Genomic DNA, 27,440 nt, shown 5'->3' with positions numbered 1-27,440 from the left:
CCTCAGGGGTGAATAATTGGACTTAAATGCTTAACATGGGCCTAGAATTACATTTTTTTCTGTTGTGATTTTCAATAAATGTAGTTGCCGTATATACCATACATCATTGTTAATATGAGCACAAAGTACAGCAGACCAAATAGAAACCATTCTCTTTATTCTCCTCCCACAACCTCAGCCCATATAATTATTAAATCTCTTATAACTTAATATTTACATCATTCAAGCCCCTGCACAAAATGCATCATGATTTTTATAAAGAAACTTATTTACATTTGTAGAAAACATTACATACTTTATCATAGCATCATTCATTCACCACCAAAACCCATTCAAAATATCTCTACCCCCCCAAAAATAATTAAGTTATTCAAAAACTCCCCAAAATCTAGTCTTTTCTTCTTCACGTGTTCAGGCAGGTTGAAGTCACAGTTGATTGGTCAGCTACTGAACTATGGCAGAAAGTTCTCAAAGAATTCTCAGTAATTTTAAGAAGAGGTCTTAAAGGAATATCTCTCAAAAACAAGTGAAATCAAAATTAGTGATGTTGTCAGTAAATCTATACAGCTACACAACTTTGTGTCAAAGTTGTTGTCAAAAAGCAACTGGTGTTTGAACTTTCTTCTCTAAAGTAGCCTACATCCTTGCTCTCACTAAGCAGGTTGTGGGTTAGACTCCCAATCTCTGGAGTGTGCATGTCCTCTGTTACTGTGGCAGAGTGGTTATCCTGTGTCCTGCCTCTCATTGAGGAGGTTGTGGTTTAGAATCCTGATCTCTGGAGTGTGTATGTCCTGTACTCTTCAAAGTACACAAAGACAGGGCTGCACAGTATATTGCCAAAATATCAAATATGCAATATTAACTGATGCAAATATTCTTTATCGCAAGAAAATAAATATACAGATATGACAGAAATGTTGCATTTTTTTTTTAAGTAAAATGTGAAAAAGGGCAGATTTTATTCATGATTTTCCTTGTTAAGGCATTTTTCGCTTGTTTTGGTTCGATTGAATTGGTTGAATTATGCTATTTCCGGATCAGGAAAATAGGATAATTCAGGTTTGTGAATTACAATTTGTTGGACTGAAAACATATGGTGTGGGCAACTAGTGTGGACACAGCCTAAAATTAATATTTCCATTATATTATTTGATACAATAGTTGTAGAGCCATCTTGTCACCCAAATGTGGCTATGTCCATTCTGCGTCTGTGCCGTCTCAGGCCTGTTCACACTTGAAAAATACATATTCAAATACATTTTATAAATCGAAACCTACAGATTTTCTTAGTATTTTTTGACTTTTTTGCTTAACATAATTATTTCAGATCCACATTGTATTATAGAGCTACCATTTTTCATTCCATTGAAAACATAAATTACTATTAAGACCAGTGTGGACCAAATCTAGCAATTGATGAGTATCTTGACTATCTGTGTTTTGATTCAACATAATTTCAGTGCCATCTTGTTCATTTAGATATGATAAAATAGGATTAAAATAGCTTAAAGCAGTCCATTGTGTTTGATATTGAGCAGAAATCCCAATATTGTATAAATTAATTGAGATTATGGATTAGACTTAAGACGAGTAGACCAAGCCATGTAATGTTTATAATGAAGGAGCCGCATCTTGCTTGTCTACATAGTTATATTATTGCTTTGCTAAGAATGTTCTAGAAATATGGAATTAAACTTACGGCCAAGTTACAGGTCAGATCTGTGCAGAGGCTCAATGTTTTACAAGTGTTAAAAAAACTGTAACTGTATAAATGCATTATAGATATGTTTATGCTGTGGGACATTACAGGCAAAGCAAGACTATCAACGTGGAGACAAGCAGGTGGCAGACTCTCACCCAGAAAAGTTACATAATGTACCTCTAAATAAAGTTAACCGTCTTGACTATCTGTGTTTTGATTCAACATAATGTCAGTGCCATCTTGTTCAACTTTAGATGTGCCGAAATATTCTTTGCCTTCACGCTGTCCATTCAAATTTCATCCATCTTCAAAATGTCTCCCTCTAGAGGACAGTATGAGCCTTTGTAAACATGGTGTGGTATTTTGTCCTCTTATTATCCACTGTATTTCTCCATAAACGGGGATAAGAAGTGGTTGATTTTTAGTGCAGGTTTATGTTCCATTTAGCTCCTCATACAGCCACAATGTTGTTCATCTCCCATTTCTGTGTGGTTTTAGTGTTCTCACAATCCGAAATGAAAACTTTGTGGAGCAGATCGGAGCGGTCCAAGCATTTTCCTACAGAGAGAAGGATAAAGATTAACTTTATTATCCACTGTACCACACAGTGTTATATATAAAAAGGACTGAAGAGGCAGACTTTTGCAACTAAGTATACTGCTACTGAGTATACTAGCATATGATTGGACATATGTGTATTACAACGTATATATTTACCTGTTGAAATATGAGTGAACCGGTGCAGATCCTGAGAAAATAGACAAGGCAGGTTATTCAACCGTACTGCTATAGTGTTATAGTACTTAATATGTTTTATGTTTTTATAAGATAAGATAAGATAAACTTTATTGTCCCAAAAGGGAAATTTGTCTTGGGCTCACTGCCCGCAGCTTAAAAACACAGTTACACTCACACATACAGTATAGTCAGGCAACAGTCTCAAGATACATGTGCCATTATTAATGTCCATTACCCATTTGTGCACTGCACAACCATAAAGTTATACCTCAAAGAATACTAAATATTAAAATACTAAATATTAAAAAAATATAAAAATCATATCTACTTGAAGGATGGTGCAATCGAGCTCAAAATTTATTTCTAGTCATCCATGATCAGCTTGGGTCTTAATAATTGGGAGGTCTACAACCAGTTCTATCAGTTAAAGCATTTGGTTTGGAGCAGAAGAAATGTGACAGTTTGTAGTGTTAAACTGCAATGATTAACAGTATTTTATGTTTATCTTCAGGAATCAATATTTAATGTATTAGTTGGTTATTTATTTCTAAAATTAAATAAAAAAAAACAAAACAATTAATTTAAAAAAAGTTATACATTTCTTTTGCCATCCAGTTCTAATAGTAGAACAGGTTCTGAACAAAAACTACATTTCTAAATGATACTTAACAGCTGATAACATCAACATTCCCTGGGGGTGTGATGCAAACTGGGGGCACTGCACTGTTACTCAAGTTAGAAAGTTTTAAGCTATGATTAAGTTTTAAGCCTATATAAAAACATACCCGGCAGTTTTTGCAAGGTATGTTTTTTTTGCCAATGTGTGCATTGTTTCACAATGCTGAAAATATCCGCCATATACATACAGGTGGAAAGCCCCCAGCATGATGTCACTGCAAAGCATCAATTCACAGAACAAATACAATAGTTAATTGTGGCCAAAATACTATTGGCACTTAGGCCTTGGAACTTGTGAATCACTGTCAGCCAATTCAGTCTTTTAGGTAAAGCAGTCCCAAATTGCCTTATTGCAACGAAAGTGGATTAGTATTTAAGCTAGTAGACTAAGGTTAAAGGTGCACTATGTCACTTTTCTGGCAGAGGATGCAGCTTCACTAGCTTGTCTACATAACATTATTGTTCCAAAGTATGGCATTTAACAGTTATATTATATATGCTGTCTGTGGAGAGGAGCTGAAAAGAATATTTTTGACCTTATGCTCTAGTGCTTCCACAAGGATTCTGGTGTCAATGCTTTCGGACACAATGATTCTTCATCAAGATGAAAAAAAAAAGGCTACCAGCAGCAACAGACTCCAAATGTTATACAAGTCGGGCTCTAGTTTACACAGACAGTACATAGTTTCCTCAGAGCCCGTTTTGTCTCACCTTAAAATACTTCCACTCATTGTGCTGGTTCTGATCGCAATGAGTGATGATGACAGCCGAGTTGTCGCTGGCTCGGGTCAGACACTGGTCATACTGCATCAGCTGGTTCGCCTCATTAATGCGGAACAACTGCACAAATACAACAGTTATCATTAAAAATGTCTATTGATCCACTCACACTTGCAGCAGAGTAACATTAGGCCAGTAGGGTTGTTTTTGGAAGAGTATATCCATGGGTTTAAGAATGATGAAAATTTAGGACCGCTAACATAGCAATTAAGAATTACATTTCTGGGTTACCTGGTTGCCTCCCATTCTGTGACAGGGTCCAATCTCCACGTTTCCTCCATTGTTGTGTCCCATACTGTCAATGCAGTAACCTGTCTCAAATCCACGAATCTGCCACAAAATTTAATGTAACAGGATTTATATTTAGTTAAGAGTTCATTTTACTTGTAGAGAGCCAAATCTAAATATTTGTCCACTTTCTGACACAATTTCCTTGCTACTATTGATAGTTATAGTTTAATTATCATTCCATTTGCTTTTGCTATTATTCCTTAATTCAGAACTATTCTTATATTATAGTTTTGAGCTACTGAGTAATTTCCTTTGTGGTACAATATAGTCTATTTTAGTCAAAACTGTGCAACAAAACCAAAGTTAAAGTAGTTAAAGGTTGTCTTGGGATATGTGTGCTGTCTGGATCTTATTACTGGTATAAAATGTTTTTATCATCCACGGACCAGAAAGTAAGGCTGGTGCGCTGTTAGCATGCAGTTGATGGTAGCACTCTGCTTAGGCCTCTGAAGATATGAAAATTGCTTATAATCTCATTGCTGTGGATAATTAGAATGCTACAATTTCTTTAGGAGAATGAGTAATAAGTTTGGAGCACTGGAATTAACAAACTGTATTATCCATGTTTTAAGATGGTAAAATTCAGGAACAAAACCTTTAAACAGATAAATAAATGAGTCTGTAAACAGTGTTATGTACTGACCTCTCCCCACTCCACATTCTTCGGAGGCAGAGGGTAATGCAGAGGGATGTCGTACGCGATTTCCTCCATAAACCATTTGAAGCTCTTACACCTGTGCTCCTCCCTGAAAGAAAAACACCAAACAAAAACGACAGTTAAGATGATATTATTGACCGCAGCTACTCTGCATAAAGATGTGATTCACTGCAAACTGAAGTAGTTTGGAGATGTTTTCCATTTAAACCTTTGTGCTGTCTTTAATTGCACTTTTACACTACCTTGTTTATCCCACAACTAAATTATTATCATTTATAGATTAATTTTGGACATTTTTACATTTAGCATGTATTTAGTTAAGAGGTTGTCTGGCCTTGACTGTGACACTGCAAATCATAAACTGACAGCTAATAAAAAGAGAACCAGACTGCATGGTTTTAGTCTAATACAGAAGATCTCTCAGTGTGGTCACCCCCTCCTCTGCATCTCAGAACAAACTCAAAGCCATTAAATCAGGTTTGTTTATTTCAGCAGCACATGGAGTCTTCTATGTTTTTCAGTCTTCTTTAATATTATTTTTTCATTCTTTTTTCCTTGTAAGCAGATATTAGATTTTTTTCAAAATGAGTGAGTGACCAATGAGTCCTTCATTTCACATGTCACTGAAAAAAAAAAAAAGATTAGATGGCCATGTTTGATCTTGGCTTAAGACACGATGGAGGGAGTGAGGATCTGACTGACATCCCTGGGGCTGTAGTCGGATAAATTATACTTCGATGAAATTATTGGTCGATTAAAGAGATATCTGGTTGAACGATAAGTCAACTAAAAGAGAGCATGGCAAAAACAATCAAAATTATTATGATTTGACCATGTGTCTGACCCAAGCTGCACTCACAAGACTGCAACTGCAAAGAGATCTCATGTGACAACAAACAACTATTTATACTGAAATGTACTTGGAACCGGTGTCCGTATATATAAAGAGGCAGATTCAACTCATGATTAACTCTCAAATCTTCAACTAACGCCCACCATACATTCACCTATCAGCTGTTGTCCCATATGAATCCTTAAACTCAAAATTAAATAATTTGTTGACTACCAATGCTTTGGCCGACTAAGACACCATTGACTAGTTAATTGACTAAACAACTAAAGGCCTACAGTTATCATTCTGGACTTACCAGGCAATTGGGAGATAGGACCAGGGACTAAACTACACTTCTTGAACTCTAGTGGAGCAGAGGTTTTGTAGTTTTGACTCTACAGCAAACCAAAATGTAACTTAAAGTATGAAATATGTTTAACTCACAAACTCACAAGCAAAATGCATTACAATAATTATAGCAAGTCAATAAATGTACCTGAAGCGTTTGAGGTCACTGATGTCTCCGTAGGCCAGAGTGAGTGTTTCAGGGCGACTGGCGTAGAAATAGTCTTTATACTCGTCCCACCAAACCTCCACCACGCGCACATAATTCTGGAGAATACACAAGAGTTGTTCATGATTATAGATTAGAATAACTACACTACACTACAACTGATCCAAGCTTAGTGACAACTTACCGTAATTAAATACCCTAACTCCTAACCCTAAACCTTTAACTAAGTAATAACACAGTCTTAATCATGCGTAATCATGATTTGTTCATTATGAATTAAGTCATTGTTCATGCTTTATTGACATTTATTACGGTGTAGTTATTATAAAGTGTTTTTTCTATAGTATGAATGAAACTGAATATACTATAGCTATGTAATTTGTGTCAATGTGTCAATAAGTGTGAAATTAATTAAATGTGTTCATTTGTTACAGTAATCTGACAGTGATATATCTGTGTGTTATTAAGTCTAACCTTGAGTGTTGGTGAAGATCCCACGTGAGCTGGGGGAGGGTTGCCTTGCCACCCCGACAGTCTGTAGATGTGACCCACTCTGGAACAGGGCACGAACAGAAGCTGGCCCCCACACTGCCAAATCTGACATAATACAGAAGAAAACAAGACTTACAACAAATCACAAACTTGAAAAAGAAAAAATATGCAACAATATAAATTGTTTTAGCCTTGATTCAGTCTTAGGTTACTGTGTATCCATGCCACAGTATCCTGAATACTGTTGGAATATCCTAGTGAGTATCCCGGTTTCTCATGACCTCGATAGTACTGCCTTATCCAGGATAATGAAATCAGGATACTGAGTATACATGGACACACAGACTAAAAAAAGACTTTAAAAAAAACAAAAAAACAAAATATCCAGGCTACTTGAGTGCATGTAAAGACACTCACTGACTGGTATCATTTTAGTTCACTTTTTAGATTACTTTACATGGTTTAATCGAGGTTTTCTAGTACCCGCATTGCCCTTACTCTGTAGATTAATCTTAGGCAGTATTCCACAGAAGGAGGCTGAAGTTCTTATGCAGCAACACAAAATATTTGGTATGTGTGCAGTTGATTTAGTGCTAAAACCCATTTGCGAACCTCTCCCAGTCCTATGTTTGTCCAGGTCCAGATAAATTTATACAACTGACTGAAATAAGGGACTACACAGACAAACTGCTATTTATTTGTGTTTCTCATCACCTTGTAGGATATCTCAAAATTCTCCCCTCCCCAGATCTGTAATCCGGGATCATATAAACCCAGCTCAAAGAAGAAATCTCTCTCAATGGCAAACAGACCTCCGGCCATCGCTGGAGACCTGCAACGGTAAAATAAATAAAACTTAAACAACCCCTCGGTAACCATTTCCACTATCTTACTTGTACAGATAGGGCTGGGCAATATGATGCTGTTATCATGCATTAGAAATGTGTTACTTTGATTTCAATGAATAAACTAACTGTATTATTCATGGATGTTAAGTAGCCTTTTTTAAATAGCATAATTACTATTTAATAATACAAGGGTGCTGCCAAGACATGTAACTCTTTGATGTAATGTGAAATTAAACTGAATGAAATTTTGAATTTGAATTTTATTCAGTTTTTGTTTTTTGTATTTTTGATACTAGTTCAATTCCCAGTTTACAAAATCAGTGATGAACAATACTGTTTTCAATATCTAAAACAATTAGCTGCACTATGTACTTTTCTTGTCTCCATGGTTATGTTATTTATTTGCCCAGAATGGTCCACACAGTAAAAGATTAAACTTCTGTATCTCCATGAACACAATCATGTGGCATCACAGGGCCAAGTATGTTTTACGCAAAACAAACACCCATAAATTAATACATTTAAAACTGTACTGTGGAACATTAGAGGCAAAGCATTAACAGCTCCATGGACAAAAGGAAGTGGTGGACCTTCCACCAGAAAATAATTTTGTTAATATAGCGCTCTCCAGGGCACAAAAGGATGCTTGAGATGAAAGTTACACAGCGCATCTTTTGATCATTAACTTGTGCTGGGAAAGCAAAGTTAATAATGTCTATACTGCAGCATTTGTGCTTTCTTATGACCCACAATATATTCAAACTGCCAAAAGGAATGTTTTTAAATATATACTTTTTCCCCAATATCATTTAGTACATGCCAGTACCCAGTCCTGGATTTGTTAAAAAAGACAGAAAATTCAAAACATACATGCAGAACCCCACTTAGCACATGCAAACAATACAGTGAATTTTTACCCAGCCCCTTCTGTCTGGAGATACTTTTCAAAACACAAAATAAGAGAATAATATTCATGCAGAGATCAATAATGAGAGTAGAAAATATAAGGTTTTAGTGAAAAGAGTGACAGAGATAGGATAAATGAATGAAGACGAGGGGTGTGTAGTGCCCCAGACCGGAAGTCAATTTATACCAGAAGTTTCAAGCTACCCAAAACTCAATACAATGTCAAAGATGTACTTGTTTTATGAACTACATATGCCTAAGTCCTAGTATTTAAAATAATAGAAAAATACTGACAAAATATATAAATTAAGAGACATTTTAAGTGCTGGTAAAGTGTTGGATTTAATTGTAGCAGTTTATAGTTTAAGGTGTACTATGTCGAGATAAGGAGGTGGTGGACTCTCCACTAAAAAAGTGTCCTAGTGCACTTTTAATTCAAGAAATATATACAGTATTTATCAATACATTTCCTAGTTCAAAGTAATTACATGGTGTAGTGATACTTTGCAGGTGACGTCATCAAGTCCCCTGGGGGTGTGACGCTAACCATAAGCATGCTGCGCCTGAGGCTTTGTTATACTTTAATCTGAGCTTTATTTCAACACAATCTAACCAGAAAGAACTGATTTACTTGGAAGTACAACAGGGGAGCAGATTTTTACTGTTAAACAAGTCCCTTTCAAATAACTTCACAGCCAAGCATTAGCCAGTTTTTCAGTTAGTCACCCTCACCTTTTTGCAGAAAATCTAACACCTAAACAGAACCATGAATGCTCAAATTAATCACAGGCTCCCCAAAATGTGTTGTTTAAATCTACTTTGTTTTTTCTTGATTTTTCAGACTATTTAAAAACTTTTTGACAGTGTTTGCCAATATGTACATGGCAACTGATGAACATATCAAGGTTTGTATTGTGTATATATTCTTAAAATAGATTTGGTCTGACTTCTTTAACTTTACGCCATATAACTTGCATTACTTGTATTAGTACCTATATGGCTCAGTCCTAGTCTTTCTGTGTTTTTTTTCTCTGTCACCGAGTGGGACCCTCTTCCAGAGCATGCTCCAGTCCCAGGCTCCTCTGGCGAAACCGTCTTCGTCGCCTCCCCCTTGTGGCTCCATTGTGAACTGCTGCCCATGAATGGAGTCGATCAGGGGCACCGTACACACCGTTCTGATCCAGATTTGGATAGCATGGATGCATGGATGGGTGGAGCAAAACCATGCAAGCAAATATGGTGACGGCGGCGTTGATGGTGATGGAGGAGGGATGGGCAAGCAGGCAAAAAGCACGGCAATCCATTGGAGCATACAATTTACAGAGAGAGTGGTATGGGGGTGAAGAGGTGGAGGATAGAAAAAAGAATGGCAGAGTGATTAGTGCATGGTAGCTGTCGTGTTGTTTTTACCGGTACGGTTCAGTTGTGTGTTTTCGTTTGGCTTTTTCCCTCTGGCTCAGTGGGACCCTCTTCCAGAGCAGACTCCAGTCCCATGCACCTCTAGCCAGACCGTCCTCATCGCCCCCCTGCTGAGGCTCCGTGGTGTAGTCGTTACCATCTATGTAATCTATGAGGGGCACTGTACAAACTGTCCTATAGAGAAGCACAAGATGTAGTCTGCAGGCCGCTTCAGACAGAAACTACAATGTTAGTACTGTATATTGATTAACTATTATGATTGTAACCCCTTTGGCAAAAGTACTGCTTATAATGAGAGGCTTTTTCAAATGCACTGTAGTTACTGTATTCATGTCAAAGAATGTCTAACCAGTTGGTTTGATCAACTGGATTCATTTTGGTAGAACAGAAATCTTTTATCTGATGCTAAAAAACATGCTTAAAGCAAACTGTATCCTACAAAGCAACATTTATGTAGCCTATCAAGAGTAATGTTGCTGGGTACATGTGTATCTTAACAGATTTTTTAAAAGTTCTTCAAAAATGATTAATCAACCTATGGCATGGATAGGCTACTTTCATTGTCAATTGGTTTATACACACAAAAATGTGAAATGTGTTGTTTTGTTGTTTTCTTGCCAAATAATGTCACACACAACATTTAGTGCATGTACAGGCTTTTGAACGGCTTTTCTAAGACTTTACACAGACTCATAACAGACATAGACTGTTATGACTCTAAACGCTGAAAGCTTAAAATAACTTGAAAACTTAATATTTAGACCAGCACTCTTACCACACACAAGGGAAATTTCAGACACTAGTTTCAGTTGTTCAAAAATTTCTTAAAGCTCATTATATTTTACCTGCATGCTAATCATTCATTAGCATTTCAAGAATATCTCGCCAAGCCAAATTTGCACTTTAGATCGTACAAAAGGACAACGGCATTTTAATTTGTTATTGTATAAATGTTTGCACCACAGCTGAATGTATGCATGCATGCATGCATGCATGTATGCATGCATGTATGCATGTATGCATGTATGCATGCATGTATGCATGTATGCATGTATGTATGCATGTATGCATGTACATATATACATATATAAATAAATCATTGGGTGTGATTTATATTAAGCAACCTTAGGCAATAGCATTCCTGTCTGCCAACCTGCAACACATTCAAGAAACTATACTACCTTGTAAGTAAGAATGTTAAAGATATCTCTTCCTGTAAAGTTTAATGCATTATGACATAAATTACAGTAACAATAGATGAACAATATTGCATTGTTTTGTCCCAACTCTTATCTGAAAAAGCTCTGTGCATAGATGTGTTACCTGTCCTTTGAAATGGGAGCCACTAATGGAGCGTACCAGTTCACTCCCACCTCACAATGAGCATCCAGGTAAATCAGCACCTACAAAACACAAACCATGAAACACCTGTACAGCCAGATTAAAGGGCAGATCACGTTTCCCTTTCAGTAACTAGTCCTGACAGATTTAAACCCCTAATTTTTCTCATAGCAGTGTATGCATTTGATTGTATTACCTGTCCTTTCGTGGCCACCTTGGCTCCTATGCTCCTAGCCTGGATCAGACCCTCTCGTTTTTCGTTTCTGTGAAGTTTGACCAAACCGTTCCACTGTTGTATATATGTCTCCAATCGCTCTTTTAGGTGCTCTAGAAAAATAAATAAATACAAATTATTCCTGATACCCTACTCAGGTCTTCCCACAAGCTATGCACTGCTTTAGAACCATTTTATTCTCACCAGATTTGAACAAATATCTCAATATCTCTTTGTATTTTTATACAGAGGGATATCAGTCTGGTCACCACTCCTCTGTTGCGCCTCAAGCTTTTTTTTTTGGGTGACATATGCAAAGAGTTTAGTGCTTCTCTCATACTGACTCTGCAGAAATCAGCTATGTTTTTCAGGCTCTTGTGACATTTTTTTTCCCTTTCATTTTTCCTCATCAGCCTCCATCTTAGTTTTGATACGGACAGCTCATACATGTCCCTAATTGGTTAATTAATCTGTCAATCACGCTCATCTAAACTGTAGCTGTAACCAGATCTGTAACAAGGTCTTCATTAAGTATTGGAGATCTGTGTATTCTGGATCTCAGGCAAACAAAGCTGAGATCAGTTTCTAAACCAGGTTCAAAATAGGCTAAAACAACCCATTTCCAGTAGAAATAAATAATCAGGTAAAAGTCTAAATAAACATCCATACCTAAACCCAAGCTAATCAGGACCTGTACCTTTGTTGCTGAAGTCATCAATCATTACTATCTCGGCCAGGTATCTCCTCGGAGTCCTCTTGATGACACTGTGCACCGTGCGCATCAGAGTGGACCAGCCCTCATTATGAAACACTATGATCACACTGGAGGTGAGCAGGCGGTCGTCGTAATGCCAGTATTTACACCTGCACAAGAGACACAGAGAAATTGACAGAAGACATTGTATTAACCACAGCATCACAGTCCTGCAAGAGTGGTTAAGTGAAGATCCTACTTATTTGAATGCCCTATGCCTTACTGGAACTTCACTTAAGTAGGGGTGTAACAATACATTGAGTTTTATTTTGATGTATATCGACATCTTTATAACAACTGTCACTTCAACTTACTTGACCTACAATTAATGTATTTGCCCTGCACTGATAGATTTGCACTGTTGTTCTGACCTTACTGTATATTTTGTACTGTATATCAAAGTATATATATATTTTTACCTTATTTTAAAGCATGCCCTTACTTATATTTTATCATAGTTTATATTTACTATTATTTATGGTTTTATGCTGCTTGACTAATTTGAAAAGTCATCTGTCTCTCAAGTATTTCCAAAGTAGTACACAATATATAAAAGTGATGGTATGACTAGTAGTGAACCGAATTCTCAAATTGAGGACTTTGTGTAATTTCATGTTGCTTTATTAAGTTATTTAATCATGACAATATATACTTGATATCGTTGAAGTAATATAAATCACAGACTACAGTGTAATGCTGTAAAGTCTTCTGTAAATGTCCTAACATATTAGACACTGCTTTCCCCAAACAGAACATAATAAACGTATGCTGATATTGTATTTACTCAACTCAATCTTAACATCACTTTAAAGCAAAAATGACCTGGGGCTAACAGAATAGAGTAAATGTTGAGAGTTCAGGAACCTGCAGCATAAAGTAAACACTATGGGAAAACTCTGGTATAGTGATTGAGACTTGAGAACAGGCAGCAGTATCCACAGAGATACATTAAAAGCTCTACCAGATTTTTTAATGAACTAGTTCTGTTTTTGACATTTTGAGATGGGTACAGCTCCTTTACTTTTTACTAATTTGTTTTGGTGAAACAAAAGAGCTGTGAAACAACTTTGCTGAGTCACTCCTGGTATATACTAGTCATCTATAGAAAGCTATAGCCATGTTGGAGTATGGAACAGTTAATTGAATCATTTCTATCAATCAGTTTTGATTATATCAAAATAAAGCCTTACTGGAGTATTGGATTTCAGTGCATGCTGCTGAAATCTCCACTGGTTTATTGTTATGCTTTGTGCTCGTGCCAGAATTGTGGTTAGTTGACACATTTCTAAGCTCTACTTTTGAGAGATGAGTAAAAACACTCTTGGTATCATATGATGAAATTATCACATGCATGCTAGATACGGTTGAAAAAATGTGAATTTAGACACTTGATAATGTTTAACCTGTTTAGATTTTAGAAGGTAGAATGATGTTAAATCGACAAGTTTTGATTACAGTACACTTCCATCACGAAGCTGTTATCACTTGACGGTATTAAGAAAACGACTCAAAACTTGATACCACAAAGAGAATTGAAAATCTTTTTTCATAATAGCATGGCATTTTCACTATAAAATAACTAGTTTCTTTAAAGATGCACTGTGTAATTTGCTTGTCTCCACGGAGACGTTTTTGTTTTGCTTGGAATGTTCTACAATATGACAATATTCAACTTATCTATATTACATTTAATCAATTACAGGTGTCTTTATTGGTCAAAAATACACTGAAAAACATGCATTCATTCTGTCACCTCTCCACAGATCTGACTTGTAACATGGCCAGGTGGCATCCCATGGTCAGGTGGTGTTTATCTTCATTGAGATAAATAGATTATTGCCATACTCTAGGAAACAAGATGGACCCTCTTACAGAATAGATACATAAATTGGTCCACCACATGACAATATTAAAGTTGCAGTATGTAATAAGAGTGTTGAAAATCGATTCTTAAAAGGATCGCGATTCTAAGTTTTAATGATTCTGGATTGATTAAATTATATTAATAACAAAGTTTCCTCCACTGTAAAATGTCCACCTCAAAACTCATCTCACATTGCCTCTGCGGAGTTTATAGCATTTCTCTTTGTCAGTAAACTGGGAATAAGCCTGTACGTTGTATTAAATGTGTTTAAAAACATGTGTTATGGCACAAACTCATTAAAAACAGTCGTTTGCCTCTAGGGTCTCTCCACCACTCCGTGCACCTGAACGAAGAGGAGGGGGCCTATGGCTGAGTGCACTGACATACACATATGCACAGCACACAGACCGAGGATGAGACTTACAGTGGCTTTCGAAAGTATTCATCCCCCTGAAATTTTTCACATATTATCACGTCACAACCACAAATTTAAATACGTTTTCTTAGCATTTTATGTGAATGAGAAACACAAAATGACACACAAGTGTGAAGTGGAAGGAAATATTTTACAAGATTTAAGTTTTTTATTTTTAAAAAAATTTGAAAAGTGCAGTGTGCACAAGTATTCATCCCCCTTTTTCTTGAATGCAACCAATTGCTTTTAGAAGTTGCCTGATTTTGGAAAGATTGAATGTTGACCTGTTGATTAAAAAAAGTCCACCTGTGTGTAATCTTGTCTCAGTATAAATGCAGCTGTGCTGTGAAGGCCACAGAAGTTTGTTAAGAGAGTGTTGGGGAGCAAACCACAAAATGAAGTCAAAAGGAGCACACCAAACAGGTCAGAGAAAAAGTTGTGGTGAAGTTTAAAGTGGGGCTTGGATCTCAAGGAGCACTGTTCAATCCATCATTCAGAAATGGAAAGAGTACGGCACAACTGGAAAACCTACCCAGACATGTCCGTCCACCAAAACTTACAGAACAAACAAAAAGAGCACTCATCAGAGATGCAGCCAGGAGGCCCATGATGAATACTTTTGCAAGCCACTGTATGTGAGACCGCACTGAGACAGAGGAGAGACAGTATATCAGCACTACTTTGAATTACTTTAGCTCTGTCGTTCGCCCATTACCTAGGCCTACATAATAATAATTATTATAATTTTTATTGAATTATGAACTAATAAAATAATAAATACATTTAAATAGACTTTCAGGTACTTTCTTTCAGATTATTGCCTGATCGAAGAACAATTCTATTTTGTATGGCTGTACAGTTTACATAAAAGATTGTTACAACAGGAAACTTGAAATGTGGAAAATGTTCTTTGTTATTGAATGAAAAATAGCTTCAGAATTTAATTTACAATTGTTTTAGAATTGAGAATCATTTCAGGTCGAATCGGGACCCCAATAATCAAAGTCAAATCAAACTGAATCTCCAGGGACTTAAACACACCCCTAGTATTTCAGTAAATATAAATATAGATAAGTTTACTAACATACCCTGGAACATTCTAGGCAAAGCAATAACCTGTAAATATATATAATATATACAATATAGCTGGCCTTTAAACCTAAGCTGAGGCTTGAACAAGCATTTCTTCTTTCTGCAAATACTGTTTACTTTATCACTCCTTTTTTATATTGACTTTGTTATGTCTATAGAGAGGCTGACCATGTCCTTGTCTATTTGAAATGGTTAAGATGAGACAATGGTTGAGTGAATTTTATGGGAGAGTTCAGGGCACACCTCAAAATATTCTGGGTAAACAAAAGAACAATAGACAGACTAGCCTGTTGTGGGATCAAAACCTGTCAAACAACTAACAATGCTCAAGTGGAAATGTATGCAATGATCTGAAATTATTATTAAATTACCTCCTGTAAAAAAATAATTATATATGGCTGCTATAATGAATAAGAAATGTTAATTGAATAATAATGCCTTAACACCTATAATGTGTTATACAGGCTTGTCAAAGCCTCTCAGAGCAGTAGCCTATAGTGAATGTCATAGTCATGGTGGTAATCGACTATTATAACCACAGCTACCCTGAGGCGTACAGACTGACAGAAGTGAGCTGCCTATCTGCACCATTGGCCCAACTCACCACATTCATACTAGGCAAGGTGAAGTGAACCTCCTACTTTTGAGTTGAAGCTCTAAAGACAGTCACCCCTGGTCACTATAGTCCTGGCTTAGTGATGGCTGCGTCCCCTGGATGCGTCCCCTGCCTGCGTCCCTTGCCTGTGTGTCCTGGCTGAGTCAGTCCTGGCTGAGTCAGTCCTGGCTGAGTCAGTCCTGGCTGAGTCAGTCCTGGCTGAGTCAGTCCTGGCTGAGTCAGTCCTGGCTGAGTCAGTCCTGGTTTAAGAAATGCTATTATCTAGAACATAGAGCTTTGTTTCTTAATACAAAATAAATTGCTGCTAACAAAAATGTACCGGTTTGCATTCTGTAAAGCATGGATAAAACATGAGTCTATGTAAGAATAATATTTTAAGTAAAACACTAAATTATGTAAATAAATGGTGTATTTTCACATGACTTTGGCACTTACTCTTCATGCCGAATGTCGCTGACACTTCTGTCCAGTGAGATCATATCACTGGCCACCATGTTGAACCCAAACTCTTTGATGGAAGCCTGCACTGCCTCTTTGTACTCGGGCCCCAGGACGAAAGGCTTGGCCCCCTCCCCCGGCCCGTTTGGCACTCCCGGGGGCTCAGGTTCGGCTGGTTCAAAGTTACCCAGAATGCCCTTCTTCAGCACGGGGTTGGTGTAAGCCTGGGTGTGGGGTTTAAAGGTGACGTACTGTTGCTGTATCACCTGTTTCTGATTTGGATTGTGGTCTGCGTTTGGCGGGTGGTTCTCGCCTCCTAGAAAATAAAATACAATATTTATGTTTTGTTTTTTTAATCCTCATTTTTGTATCTAAAATTGTAATGTCATGCAAAAATAATTTGTGTGAAACTTCTATATGACGCAATAAATTGTAAAAAATAAAATACAGAAAATAATGTATTTAAAGGCACTGTACCTAATTTTATAGACTTAAAACATGAAAAACAGAACTAGTGTATTTCAGACGGTTTTCAGTGGTCCAAAGTTATTCTTCACTTACCTCATGCATTCTGAGCATTCTAATTATTCCCCATGATTAGTTTATAAACTTTGACAGACCAAAGTGGAGTTTTACCATCACTATAAAGCAACAACTAGCTAACCACACACTTCCTGAAAATAAAATGCTTTATACAGAGAGACAGTACAGAGTAGACTTGTTTTGACCTCAATAGCTGCTTATACAATAGGCCAATATCTATACTGGGGCAAGACAAATTTTGCTGAAAAACATGGAAAAATATCAGGGACAGAATCTTTAAGACTTGGAATATTTAAAATATTTATAAGAAAATCAATGTATTGTAATTTAGACTAGACATAGACCAACTAGACATAAAATATGACTGCTTGATTAACTGCAATCAAATTGTGACCCCTTTCAAAGGTCACAATTTGCAATTCAAAAAGGCAGCATTTCTTTATATAATATTATCGTTTCAAGAGAACAAAATCTACATGCTTCCAAGAGGTCTATTGTTCTGATACAGCTCAAGTCAAAGCTTTTCTGCTTTTCAAAGCGGTTCTGTTTATACACAAGTATAAGACCCCATAAACAAGCATACGCCCATGTACCACTATGGAAACTACCTGGACAACTGAGGGATTAGAGATATAACATCACATGATAATATAAAAGAAAGTGTTACAATTTAATGCTGAAAATCAACATTCTACTATCTAAGGAAAGTGTGTTTTTTATGATCATCGTGGTATCGGAATCAGTACTGGGCAGCGAGTAGCAAATCTGTTCCTTAGTATAGAAATCAAGTATAATTAATATAGAGTATTTAGTGGAGCAGGTGCATTATAACCATGGTTAAGTATCCATGGTTGTAATACATATATTTGTGTGTCATGCCTGGAGACATATGTGGGCATTAAGGGTACAGCACTCTGTTGGTTTCAATTGTCTGTCAGACAGGAGTTTTTCTGTGAACCTAGGAACTCCTTTGTGTCTCCCTTGGAGTATAGTGTGCCACAGGGTTTTACATTAGCGCTGGTCCTCTTGGCTCTGTACATGGTTCCCCTGGGTGATGTTTTCAGAAAGCACAATGTTGCCTTTTATTGTTTTGCAGATGGCATTCAAATATATCTGCCAGTGACCACCAATGACAGCCAGACCACAGTCAGAGCTCGCCAGGACTGTCTCAGGGATGTGAAGACTTCGCTGAGCACAAACTTCCTGAACTTAAATCAAAATAAAACTAAGATTGTGGTGTTTAGCCAAACAAACCCACTGTTAGGCATGACTGTGTGAGGGTCCTCTCTCCCCATATTTGTAACTTCACATCTGGATTATTGTAATTCTTGGTATGTGGGGCTCAACCAGGGCTCCTGCAGACCTTACAGAATGTCCAGAACACTGCAGCTCATCTACTGACAAAAACAAAAAGACTAGAGCAGATCAAGCCTGTGCTGTAAACCTGTTCCCCATATCATATCGGGTGCAATTCAAAATGTTGACCCAGAGCCCTGAGGTCACCTGACCAGTTTTTGACAGAGCCTTTTCTGTGGCAGCGCACAGACAACGGAACAGCCTCCCAGATCAGATCCTTTCAGTCTTTAACACAGTCTAAGATTAGAAAAAGAACAATAAAACATCAAGATATGGAGAAGAAGTGGATTTTCAGTCTAAGCATCATGCTATCTGCATATTTGCTTTTTTATTGACTTATTCAAAGCACTTTGGTCAGCTGAAGTTGTTTAAATGTGTGGTGTAAATAAACTTGAACTGTACTGAATTAGGTTGAGTTTTCCATCATTGAAGAATGTATATTGCAAAAATAAATACACACCACTTCAAATTTAAAACACATATTGTGATTCTAAATTGCACTAAATTGTCCGTAGTGTTACCTGTATATTGTTTTGGTTGGTACAGTTTGTTCTCCCCTGTCTAAGAGATGTGCACATTTTGCAACAGTTTGTAACTTCAGACACAGAAATACAGTTGTGGTCTAAGCCTCCAGATGTAGTCATACCCAATAATACGCAATAGTACCTGCTTAGGCCATTGGCTCAAATTCACCATAGAAATCTTCATATTTTTGTTTTACTTGTAGCATTAATCTTACCATGTTTAAGTCTAACCGCGTTGAGATCCACCTCCACTCCCTCCACATGGGGCCAGGGCACCACTGGTTTGAACTGGTCAACTGGACCTCCTTTGGGAAGAAAATCACCATTCTGAGAAAAAAAACAACAACACGGTATTAACATTTTATTATAATATTAAAAAAAGTATAATTTACAAATTTAGCTCACTAATTGGTCAGGGAGGTTGTTGGTCAATTTGATGCAAAATTAAAGGTTCAATGAACTGTAAAGTTATATGCATGTCACATATTTGGCTATACTATTCAAGAAGACTCTGCAAGATTTGTGTAACGATGTAGTTCTATATAAATTAATACAGAAGAAAGTTCAGGAGTCTAACTCGCAACCTCCTTACTGAGAGGCAAGAGATAGAGCTTGTTGGGATAAATAACTGTGCTTAGCCATTTTATTTAATCACTGCTATAGTTCATTACTGTACTGAAGTCGTGTGACAATAAGGACTGTGGTCGCAGCTGTGAGGCTCAGACATATGACAAGACAGATACATGATATTCCAGTCTAATAACAAACTAATTAAGTAGGCCAAGAACTACTGATATGGATGAGGTTATGACTTGTTACCCAGACAACACACCGGAAGGATGCTCGTTGCAGTCTGATTTGACTGTGCAACATGCCAAGAAGCTTGGTTGGCCTGTGCACCAAAGAGGAGGCGCCAAGTCTAAACCTGACTGCCTGACGAGCTTCTCCCAGGCCAACCATACCATACTCAGACCACTACAATCACTGTATAAACAGACAATCAAAGTTCTAGACAAAAAACCACGCCACATCCATCACTGCAGCATTTTATCTAAATATAATATTTTAAGTTGGGAGAATCTGATAAGATTCACAGATGCCTGCTTTATTTATAAAATCTTACATGGACTCGCCCCTCCACCACTCAATGACTTTGTTAAACTAAGATCAAGCTCAACCCGCATCACTAGAGGAGCCTCAAGAGGAGACTGTCTGATTCCATTCAGAAAGACAGCATTTGGTCAATCAGCCTATTCTGTTAGAGCTTCTAAAGGGTGGAACAGCATCCCTACAATTATCAGGGAGAGCTCCACATACAACTCTTTTAAGTCTCAATTTAAACATTGGCTTTTAACAAATCAGACCTGTCAACACCAAACTCCTGCTGCTGTCATCTAGTGTTTGTCCCTTTGCATGTGCTTCTCTGTAATTCTGCTTCAACAAATCTTTTTATTCGCCCTTTGTTTATTTTCTTGTGCTTTTTAACATAATCTTTTACTGTTATTAATTGCATGCTGTTTTTAATAACCTGTCTGTTTTAATTATTTCATTTGTCTTCGCTATGATTCACTTCGCTTGTCTTTGCTATGATTCACTGCTCAAGACTTAATGCTTTTCTACCTTTTTACCACACCTGTAAATGTACATTTATTTTTATTTTATTCTGTGTCCTTTGTAAATTATTTAAATTTGCAAGGAGCCATCTGTACATCATGGCAACGGACAACAGATGAAAACTAGCCTCTTGGCTAATTCTGGCATGTTAAACAGTTATTGTTGGTCAACATGCACTGTCTGCTATAAATAAATAAATAAATAAATAAATAAATAAATAAACCAAGGTAGCCTCCCACTATAGTTGCCATATAAAACTCATTGTATAGGTGTAAACTTGCAGTCTCTGCATGGGAATGTCAACACACAGTCTTTGTACAAGTATTGCTTTCTTTTATTTTATTAAGAACATTTTCTGGACTTTATTTCTGTTTCAAGTGTATTCTTTATCTAAGCAGAAACTAACAAACACAAGAGCAAAACGCCATTTTTGTCAAGGTACAGTAACACAGGGAGGACATGTGCACTCCACTCAGAGAGATCAGGAGTCTAATCTACAACCTCCTTAATGAGACGGGATGACCACTCTGCCCCAGTACATTGTATACTCACGTATGTTTGTATAGATATTGAATTGACCCTTTCTACCAAGAAATAATTCATTAAAGAATTTGGTATTTTTATAGCATCTTAAGCATCACCCCACTGTCATCTCTCCTTCATTGTGGTGCAATGGGACAGAATTTTGGGCCCACAAATATGCAGAAGAATGCTGACACACTGGAACAGGATGGGTGGGGTATGTTTTGTGGTCCCTATAGGGGACTGACTGATTAAAATGAGAAAGACTGAAATTTTTATATATTCTGGTTTAGACATGATTTGAACTTTATAAGATTCTGGTTTAGTCCTGGTCCTCTCCGGGTTTGTTAATTTTGTCCTGTTATAGTCCAATCAGTCCTGGTTTAGGCCCTGGTTCAAATCCTGGTCATCGTTCAGGTCCTTGGTGCTTCAGTCCCTGGCGCTTCAGTCCCTGGCGCTTCAGTCCCTGGCGCTTCAGTCCCTGGCGCTTCAGTCCCTGGCGCTTCAGTCCCTGGCGCTTCAGTCCCTGGCGCTTCAGTCCCTGGCGCTTCAGTCCCTGGCGCTTCAGTCCCTGGCGCTTCAGTCCCTGGCGCTTCAGTCCCTGGCGCTTCAGTCCTTGGCGCTTCAGTCCTTGGCACTTTATGTCTTGGTGGTTTAGTTCCTGATGGTTTAGTTCCTGATGGTTTAGGTCCTAGTTTAGCCCCTGGTGGTTTAGTTCCTGGTGCAGTCCTGGTTTAGCCCGAGAACTTAGACTTGGTTTGGTTCTCATTCAGGTTTAGTTCAAGGTTTAGTTCTAATTTTGATGTTGTATATAAAGTGTGAGTACACCTTCAGGCTTTCTTTTTTTCATTTGTGAAGGTAAAATTTGGCATAAAAAGAACCTCTAAAAATCAGATCCAAATCTATTATTTATAAATGACACGCTGTCTGGATACACAACATTGTTCATGCAACATCTCCCAAGAGTACAATATCTGAATTTAAAAACCAGTCTGTTTCTGCACTGCTGCAAAATGATACCAGAGTCAAGTCCTGTCATGTATATTAAAAGATAGAGGCTTAATTTAGTCGCATACATTCTGAAAGACATTCTGAGATATGAAGAATAAGTAAAAAAATAAATCCGATTAAAATTTAAACTTTGTACTTAGTACAATTTTATAGACTTTTTAAAATGTCGAGAGCCAAACAGTTCAGTTACATGGGACGAGCTCAGAGTTGAGCCACTGCTCCTCCATGTCGAGAGGAGCCAGGAGGCATCTGCAATAGATGCCTCCTGGACACCTCTCTGGAGAGGTGTTCTGGGCACGCAAGGCCCAGGATACACTGGAGGGACTATGGCCTGGGAACACCTTGGGATCTTCCCGGAAGAGCTAGAGGAAGTGTGTGTGGAGAAGGAAGTCTAGGCCTCCCTGCTCCCTGCTGCTGCCTCCATGACCCGACCTCAGATAAAGCGGAAGAAAATGGATGGATGTTTGTATTTGGTTATATTATATGAACACTCTTTGTGGTACAATAGAAACTGACCATTGAAGATGATACTAAAGAGTGCTGATCCGATCTTTTTTACAGTGTTTCTCGTTACTTTTAAAATGGTGGGCAATATGCCAAAAAATAGAAATCAATTTTATTTATTGAATTTCCCTGTTAAGGAATGTATCACAGTCTTCTAATACCAGAATCACAATTCATATTTTTACAATACATACGCTAAGTAAGCAGTACTACTACTACTATCTGCTTCTTCTGAGAGTTCATACTTCACTTGGGGAAAAAAATCAGGTACAGGGCCTTTAACCATGTATTTGAGAAAAACATGTGCCAGTCCATTACAGATATATATGTACAGATATGTGTAGTTCATCTAATTATAAAGCATTATATTGTCAGAAAATTAAGAATTGTTTTGTTAGCTTTACAGTGAAAGCAAAACTGCACTGAAGTGAAGAGAAAATTGCTTATAAACTCATTGCTGTGAATACTTAAGATACTCAGAATAAGGTAAGTGAGGAATGACATTTGACCTCTGCAAATGGTTTACAATGAACTACTTCTGTTTTTCACATTTTTAAAACAGTAAAAATCTGGGAGAAGGGTGACCAATTGTTGATGAAAATAATAACTGAGTTTGATCATAGATTTCAACACTGAACCATGCTAGGACAAGTTCACCAAAATAGCAGATCATCACAGGGATCAAATCACAATTAGATTTTTCATATTCCCCAAGTTTATAATTTTAAGTTCCTGGTTGGCAACATTTATAAGGTACATACATGCAACCACAAAGTTAGCAAGGGTCAAAGTTGCATACTATTTATAATTAGAAAGTAAATAACAATACCTTTATATATATACTTTTCAACTTGCTTTTCCACAAACTGCCACTTAACTACAGCAAAGATTTACCATAGGTCAGGTACTATCCCACCAATCTAAGAAATAATGATAAAAACATGGAACCACTTGTATGCACTTTAAAAGGATTTGTTGCAGTATTTTGACAAAGTGGGTTACGTAAATGCCACTTCAGTTTGCAGAGGAAAACAGGACTTAATGGGAACAATATCTGCCACATGCATTTAAAGGACTACCGAGTATACAACAAGAGACACATAAGAGTAAAACCCGCTACAAAAACTACTTACAAGCATTTTAAGTAGTTTATTACCGTAACATTTAGCCTGCTCCTCCTGCCTACTTCTCCAAAGCTAATGTAATTTATCTGAACTATCCCTTTAATTATATCTGGGGGACCACTTCAGAAGGTTGTAACTTCTTCAGACATGCAGCCACTTAAAGAGACGCAATGTAAAACACGACTCATATCTGTTCAAATGAGTTGTAGTTTTGACGTTTTAGTGTCAAGTTGTATGCAGGTATCATTAATTGTATGAAAACTCTTCATCTACATAAAACATTTCACACATCCAATATTTGTCAAAATCAGCCTAAAATACTTATCTCACCGTTTAGTTTTTATGTTCTGCATCTGTAGTTTACTTGAATAAAAAGTACTTCCATTGCAAGATAAACTAACACATCTTGTGGAACTGGGGAGTAGTGCACAGTGCCACATGTCTGCAATACTACATACTAACACACGGATATTCACATCCTGGACTGTCTTTAGGAGTATGTGGCACTAAGTTTAGAGGGCAACACCTCCAATAGGCTACAGTACATGCACAATTTAATCCAATCCAAAACACTGCATTTATATAGCACATTTTATAAACAAAAAACGTTTCCAAAGTGCTACACAGTACAATTATAAATTTACAATTAAACTATTTAATACTTGAATTGTATAGGGCAAAAAAGTGACAACCAGCAAATGTTTAAGTGTCATGCCAGAAGATAACCAGTTGTAAACTTGGACAGATAGCTAAGGCATTATAATACAATGAATCATATGCATGGCTATTTAGGTTAGATGTTATGCAAAGAAAATATAAATAAATGGAAAGAAATTGCAATATATAGAATGATTTGCAGCAGGGAAAACTATACAATATCCCCATGTACGTAAAGGATAAGAAATGTGGGCTAGCTAAAGATTACAGATTTATTTAACAGTGATTATTAGCGTTAATTGATCCAGAACAGGGGATAAATTATTAGTCTATAAAGAACACATGACGAGACGTACATTTAATAGTCTAAATAGATTTAAATAATAGTTTAATCATTATAAAGATGAATTTAGCTTCAGTAGGTGCACAAGCAGGCTGTCAGCATTGCATTGACAGCTCGTTTAGCATTATCTGTCAATGGCACAGACTGATCAGAAACTGGCTATAAACATGTTAAAATATGGACAATTGATGTAAGGATTTAAAGCTAAGATGTGTTTTGTTTAACATTGTTCAGTACGATGGTTTGAAGGTTAGGTGAGACGCAACTCAATGAAATCTCTTCACCCAGACTGGAGCAAAGGAGCCGATCACAACGCAAAACTCACCTGCTTGGCGAAAGGGTTGTCCTCATTCGGTTTGGGTGACAACGATGACCAAAGCACCACAAGACCCAAAAATGTCCCAATTACGAGCAAACTCCGTAAAAGAAACCCCACTTTTATCCTCATCGTGGTAGTAGCCCTGCTTCCTGGGTAGTAGCAAGCAAGTCCGCCTCTGCCTGCCTGCCCCGGTTGCCAGATCTCACGAAAGAAACAAGTAAATAGGCCTATGCAAAAAGCTCTCAAAAGGAATAGGGTATTCAAAATAATCCCATAGAATTAAGCAAAAGATAGTAGGTAAAAATCTGTACACAGACACACACGCTCTGGGTTTAAGAATTCAGTTTGATTCGCTTTGGATTGTCAGATTTTATCAATGTTTGTGACATGCCATGAAATGATTTGAACTATGCAAAACATCTATTCATTCAATAATTAGATACATTTTGCATGTGATTACTAGCCTTACTTATTGAGAGAAAAAAATTGTAATACAAGAATATACTCTTTATAATGACGAACTCATTCAAAAGGCTAAATACGCTGTATCTTCTTTTGGCTTTTAAGCACCTTTAAGAAAAAAATTAAAATAAAACAATCCCAAAGTTGCTATTGTTTTGCAGACTTGGCAACTATACCACTGGTTATGCTAGGTTAGCCGCTACGCTAGCTGCTCCCCGGCTTCCTGGCACCAAAACACCACGTCAGTCCTGTCGCAGGTTCGAATCCTGGTTTCGACGTCTGTCCGAAAAATACTTCTCCACAAAAAAATCTTGTGATGTAAAAAATAAATTAAAAAAATACACTGTCCAAATTTTCTCAAGCCTGCAGTCTTTTAATTTACCGTCAAGCTACTACGGACTAAACGAATATAGTCTATGAGCACAGGCAGGTTCGCAAATGAAAGTTACTGTCCCTAAATCTTTTCTGTACCGTCTTATCAGTCAGAGTGTAGTGTCCTCTGCTCGATTCATTGAAGGCTTTCTGGGTGCGGAGATAAGAAAACAATGTTTGTTATAGTGTGTAATAGCCACGCCAGCCAATTGCACTAAAATTAAACCTGACGAGAAGTGATTGAAAGGAACAAGCTAAACCTGAATGAATAATACAAAAGTATGTTAGGATAGGACGTGGCTATTCCCTGTTTAAGAAAAATATAAAGTGACATCGGAAGTACATATTTTTAGACAACAACAATATATGAAAATAATTATTTTTTTTGTACTGTATTTTTTGAGTTTGAAGTTAGAACATATGTTTGCTATTATACAAGTGGCATTAAAGGATGGGTCAAATGCAGAGGACAAATTACCCTACGAGGACAATACAGGCTAACCTTAACCTTAAAAAACAACCATCTTAAAAAAAAAAAGAAAAAAACAAACAAACCAAAAAAAACACAAAAATTGAAAATACTCCAAAAATAAAAATAACAAGAAAAAAAACAAAAAAAACCCCCATACAAACATTTAAATAAAACAGTTAAGATAACAAAACGGATTAGGGTTTAGTTTAGTGATTTGTTAATTGTCATAGTTACTTTCTGATTATATAATGTTATGCTTATTATAATATTGTACAACTTAGTGCTTTTTTCATAGATCCATCTGCGTATACAATTTGAAAAATAATTTCAGTCTGATGTGTCTTTTTTTTATTTGATACTGTTTTGCAACCCAACCTGTCAATCAAGTTCCACTAAAAGAACAGCTTGTGCTACACAAAAGAGAAGCGTAGTGCCACCACGCGAAGAGGATAATGAATATCATGATGTCATGCCAAAACTCTGTGTAGTACACCTAAGAGGAATGCTATAATTTAAATCTGAAAATGCACCCTTTTTCAGTTGATAAGAACAAGTATGGGTCTATCCAAATAGCCTACTTGAGTCATTCTTGTAATAATTATGTTGATATATATAAAATGGAAATTGAATACGGATTAAAATATATGTTTATGTATGAATATATGTATATGTTAGAAGTGAAAAATATAATTCATGCAGAAATTACATCACATCTCACATAATTTATTATTATTTACATAGACACAGATCTACTAAGATAATACACCAACAACTGTATGGACATCTGTAATAAGAGAAGAAATGATTTTTTAAAGGCATAGTACTTTGTTTTAATTAAACATAATTTGTGCTGCGGAAGTAAATTTTATGTTTCCACAGGTAAAAAATCACAAAGTGCTTTGCAGAAAGAAGACATAAGAGGATACAGTGTCTATGGTAATATAACATTTTTATACAATAAAAGATTGTACTCAACACAACATTTTCACATCTGCATATAATAGCCTAGAGACTAAACTATGCTC

General features: G+C 36.8%; 1 protein-coding gene across 2 annotated transcripts; it reads right to left on the bottom strand.

Annotated features, from left to right (window-relative positions):
* Positions 1-140: 140 nt before the first annotated feature.
* galnt7 (UDP-N-acetyl-alpha-D-galactosamine: polypeptide N-acetylgalactosaminyltransferase 7) lies at positions 141-26,099 on the bottom strand. 2 transcript variants are annotated; one of them, XM_033970002.2, is made up of 15 exons: positions 25,116-26,099; positions 19,231-19,342; positions 16,590-16,908; positions 12,111-12,277; positions 11,396-11,526; positions 11,182-11,261; positions 9,432-9,614; positions 7,400-7,517; positions 6,668-6,790; positions 6,176-6,291; positions 4,833-4,935; positions 4,130-4,228; positions 3,830-3,958; positions 2,420-2,450; positions 141-2,260 (listed from the first exon to the last, which is right to left on the bottom strand). In XM_033970002.2, exons 1-15 carry the CDS (start codon positions 25,236-25,238, stop codon positions 2,154-2,156), a joined length of 1,941 nt encoding a protein of 646 aa, XP_033825893.1. In that variant the 5' UTR covers positions 25,239-26,099; the 3' UTR covers positions 141-2,153. The 2 variants fall into 2 exon arrangements, with proteins under 2 accessions (XP_033825893.1, XP_033825885.1); XM_033969994.2 differs by lacking the exon at positions 9,432-9,614 and adding an exon at positions 9,850-10,032 and having other exon boundaries at positions 25,116-25,437.
* Between the last annotated feature and the right edge of the window lie 1,341 nt (positions 26,100-27,440).

Source organism: Periophthalmus magnuspinnatus, chromosome 1, assembly GCF_009829125.3.
Source record: "Periophthalmus magnuspinnatus isolate fPerMag1 chromosome 1, fPerMag1.2.pri, whole genome shotgun sequence".
Lineage (NCBI taxonomy): Eukaryota > Metazoa > Chordata > Actinopteri > Gobiiformes > Gobiidae > Periophthalmus > Periophthalmus magnuspinnatus.
Note: the sequence above shows the minus strand (reverse complement) of the source record. Positions and strands in the feature narration are given on the sequence as shown.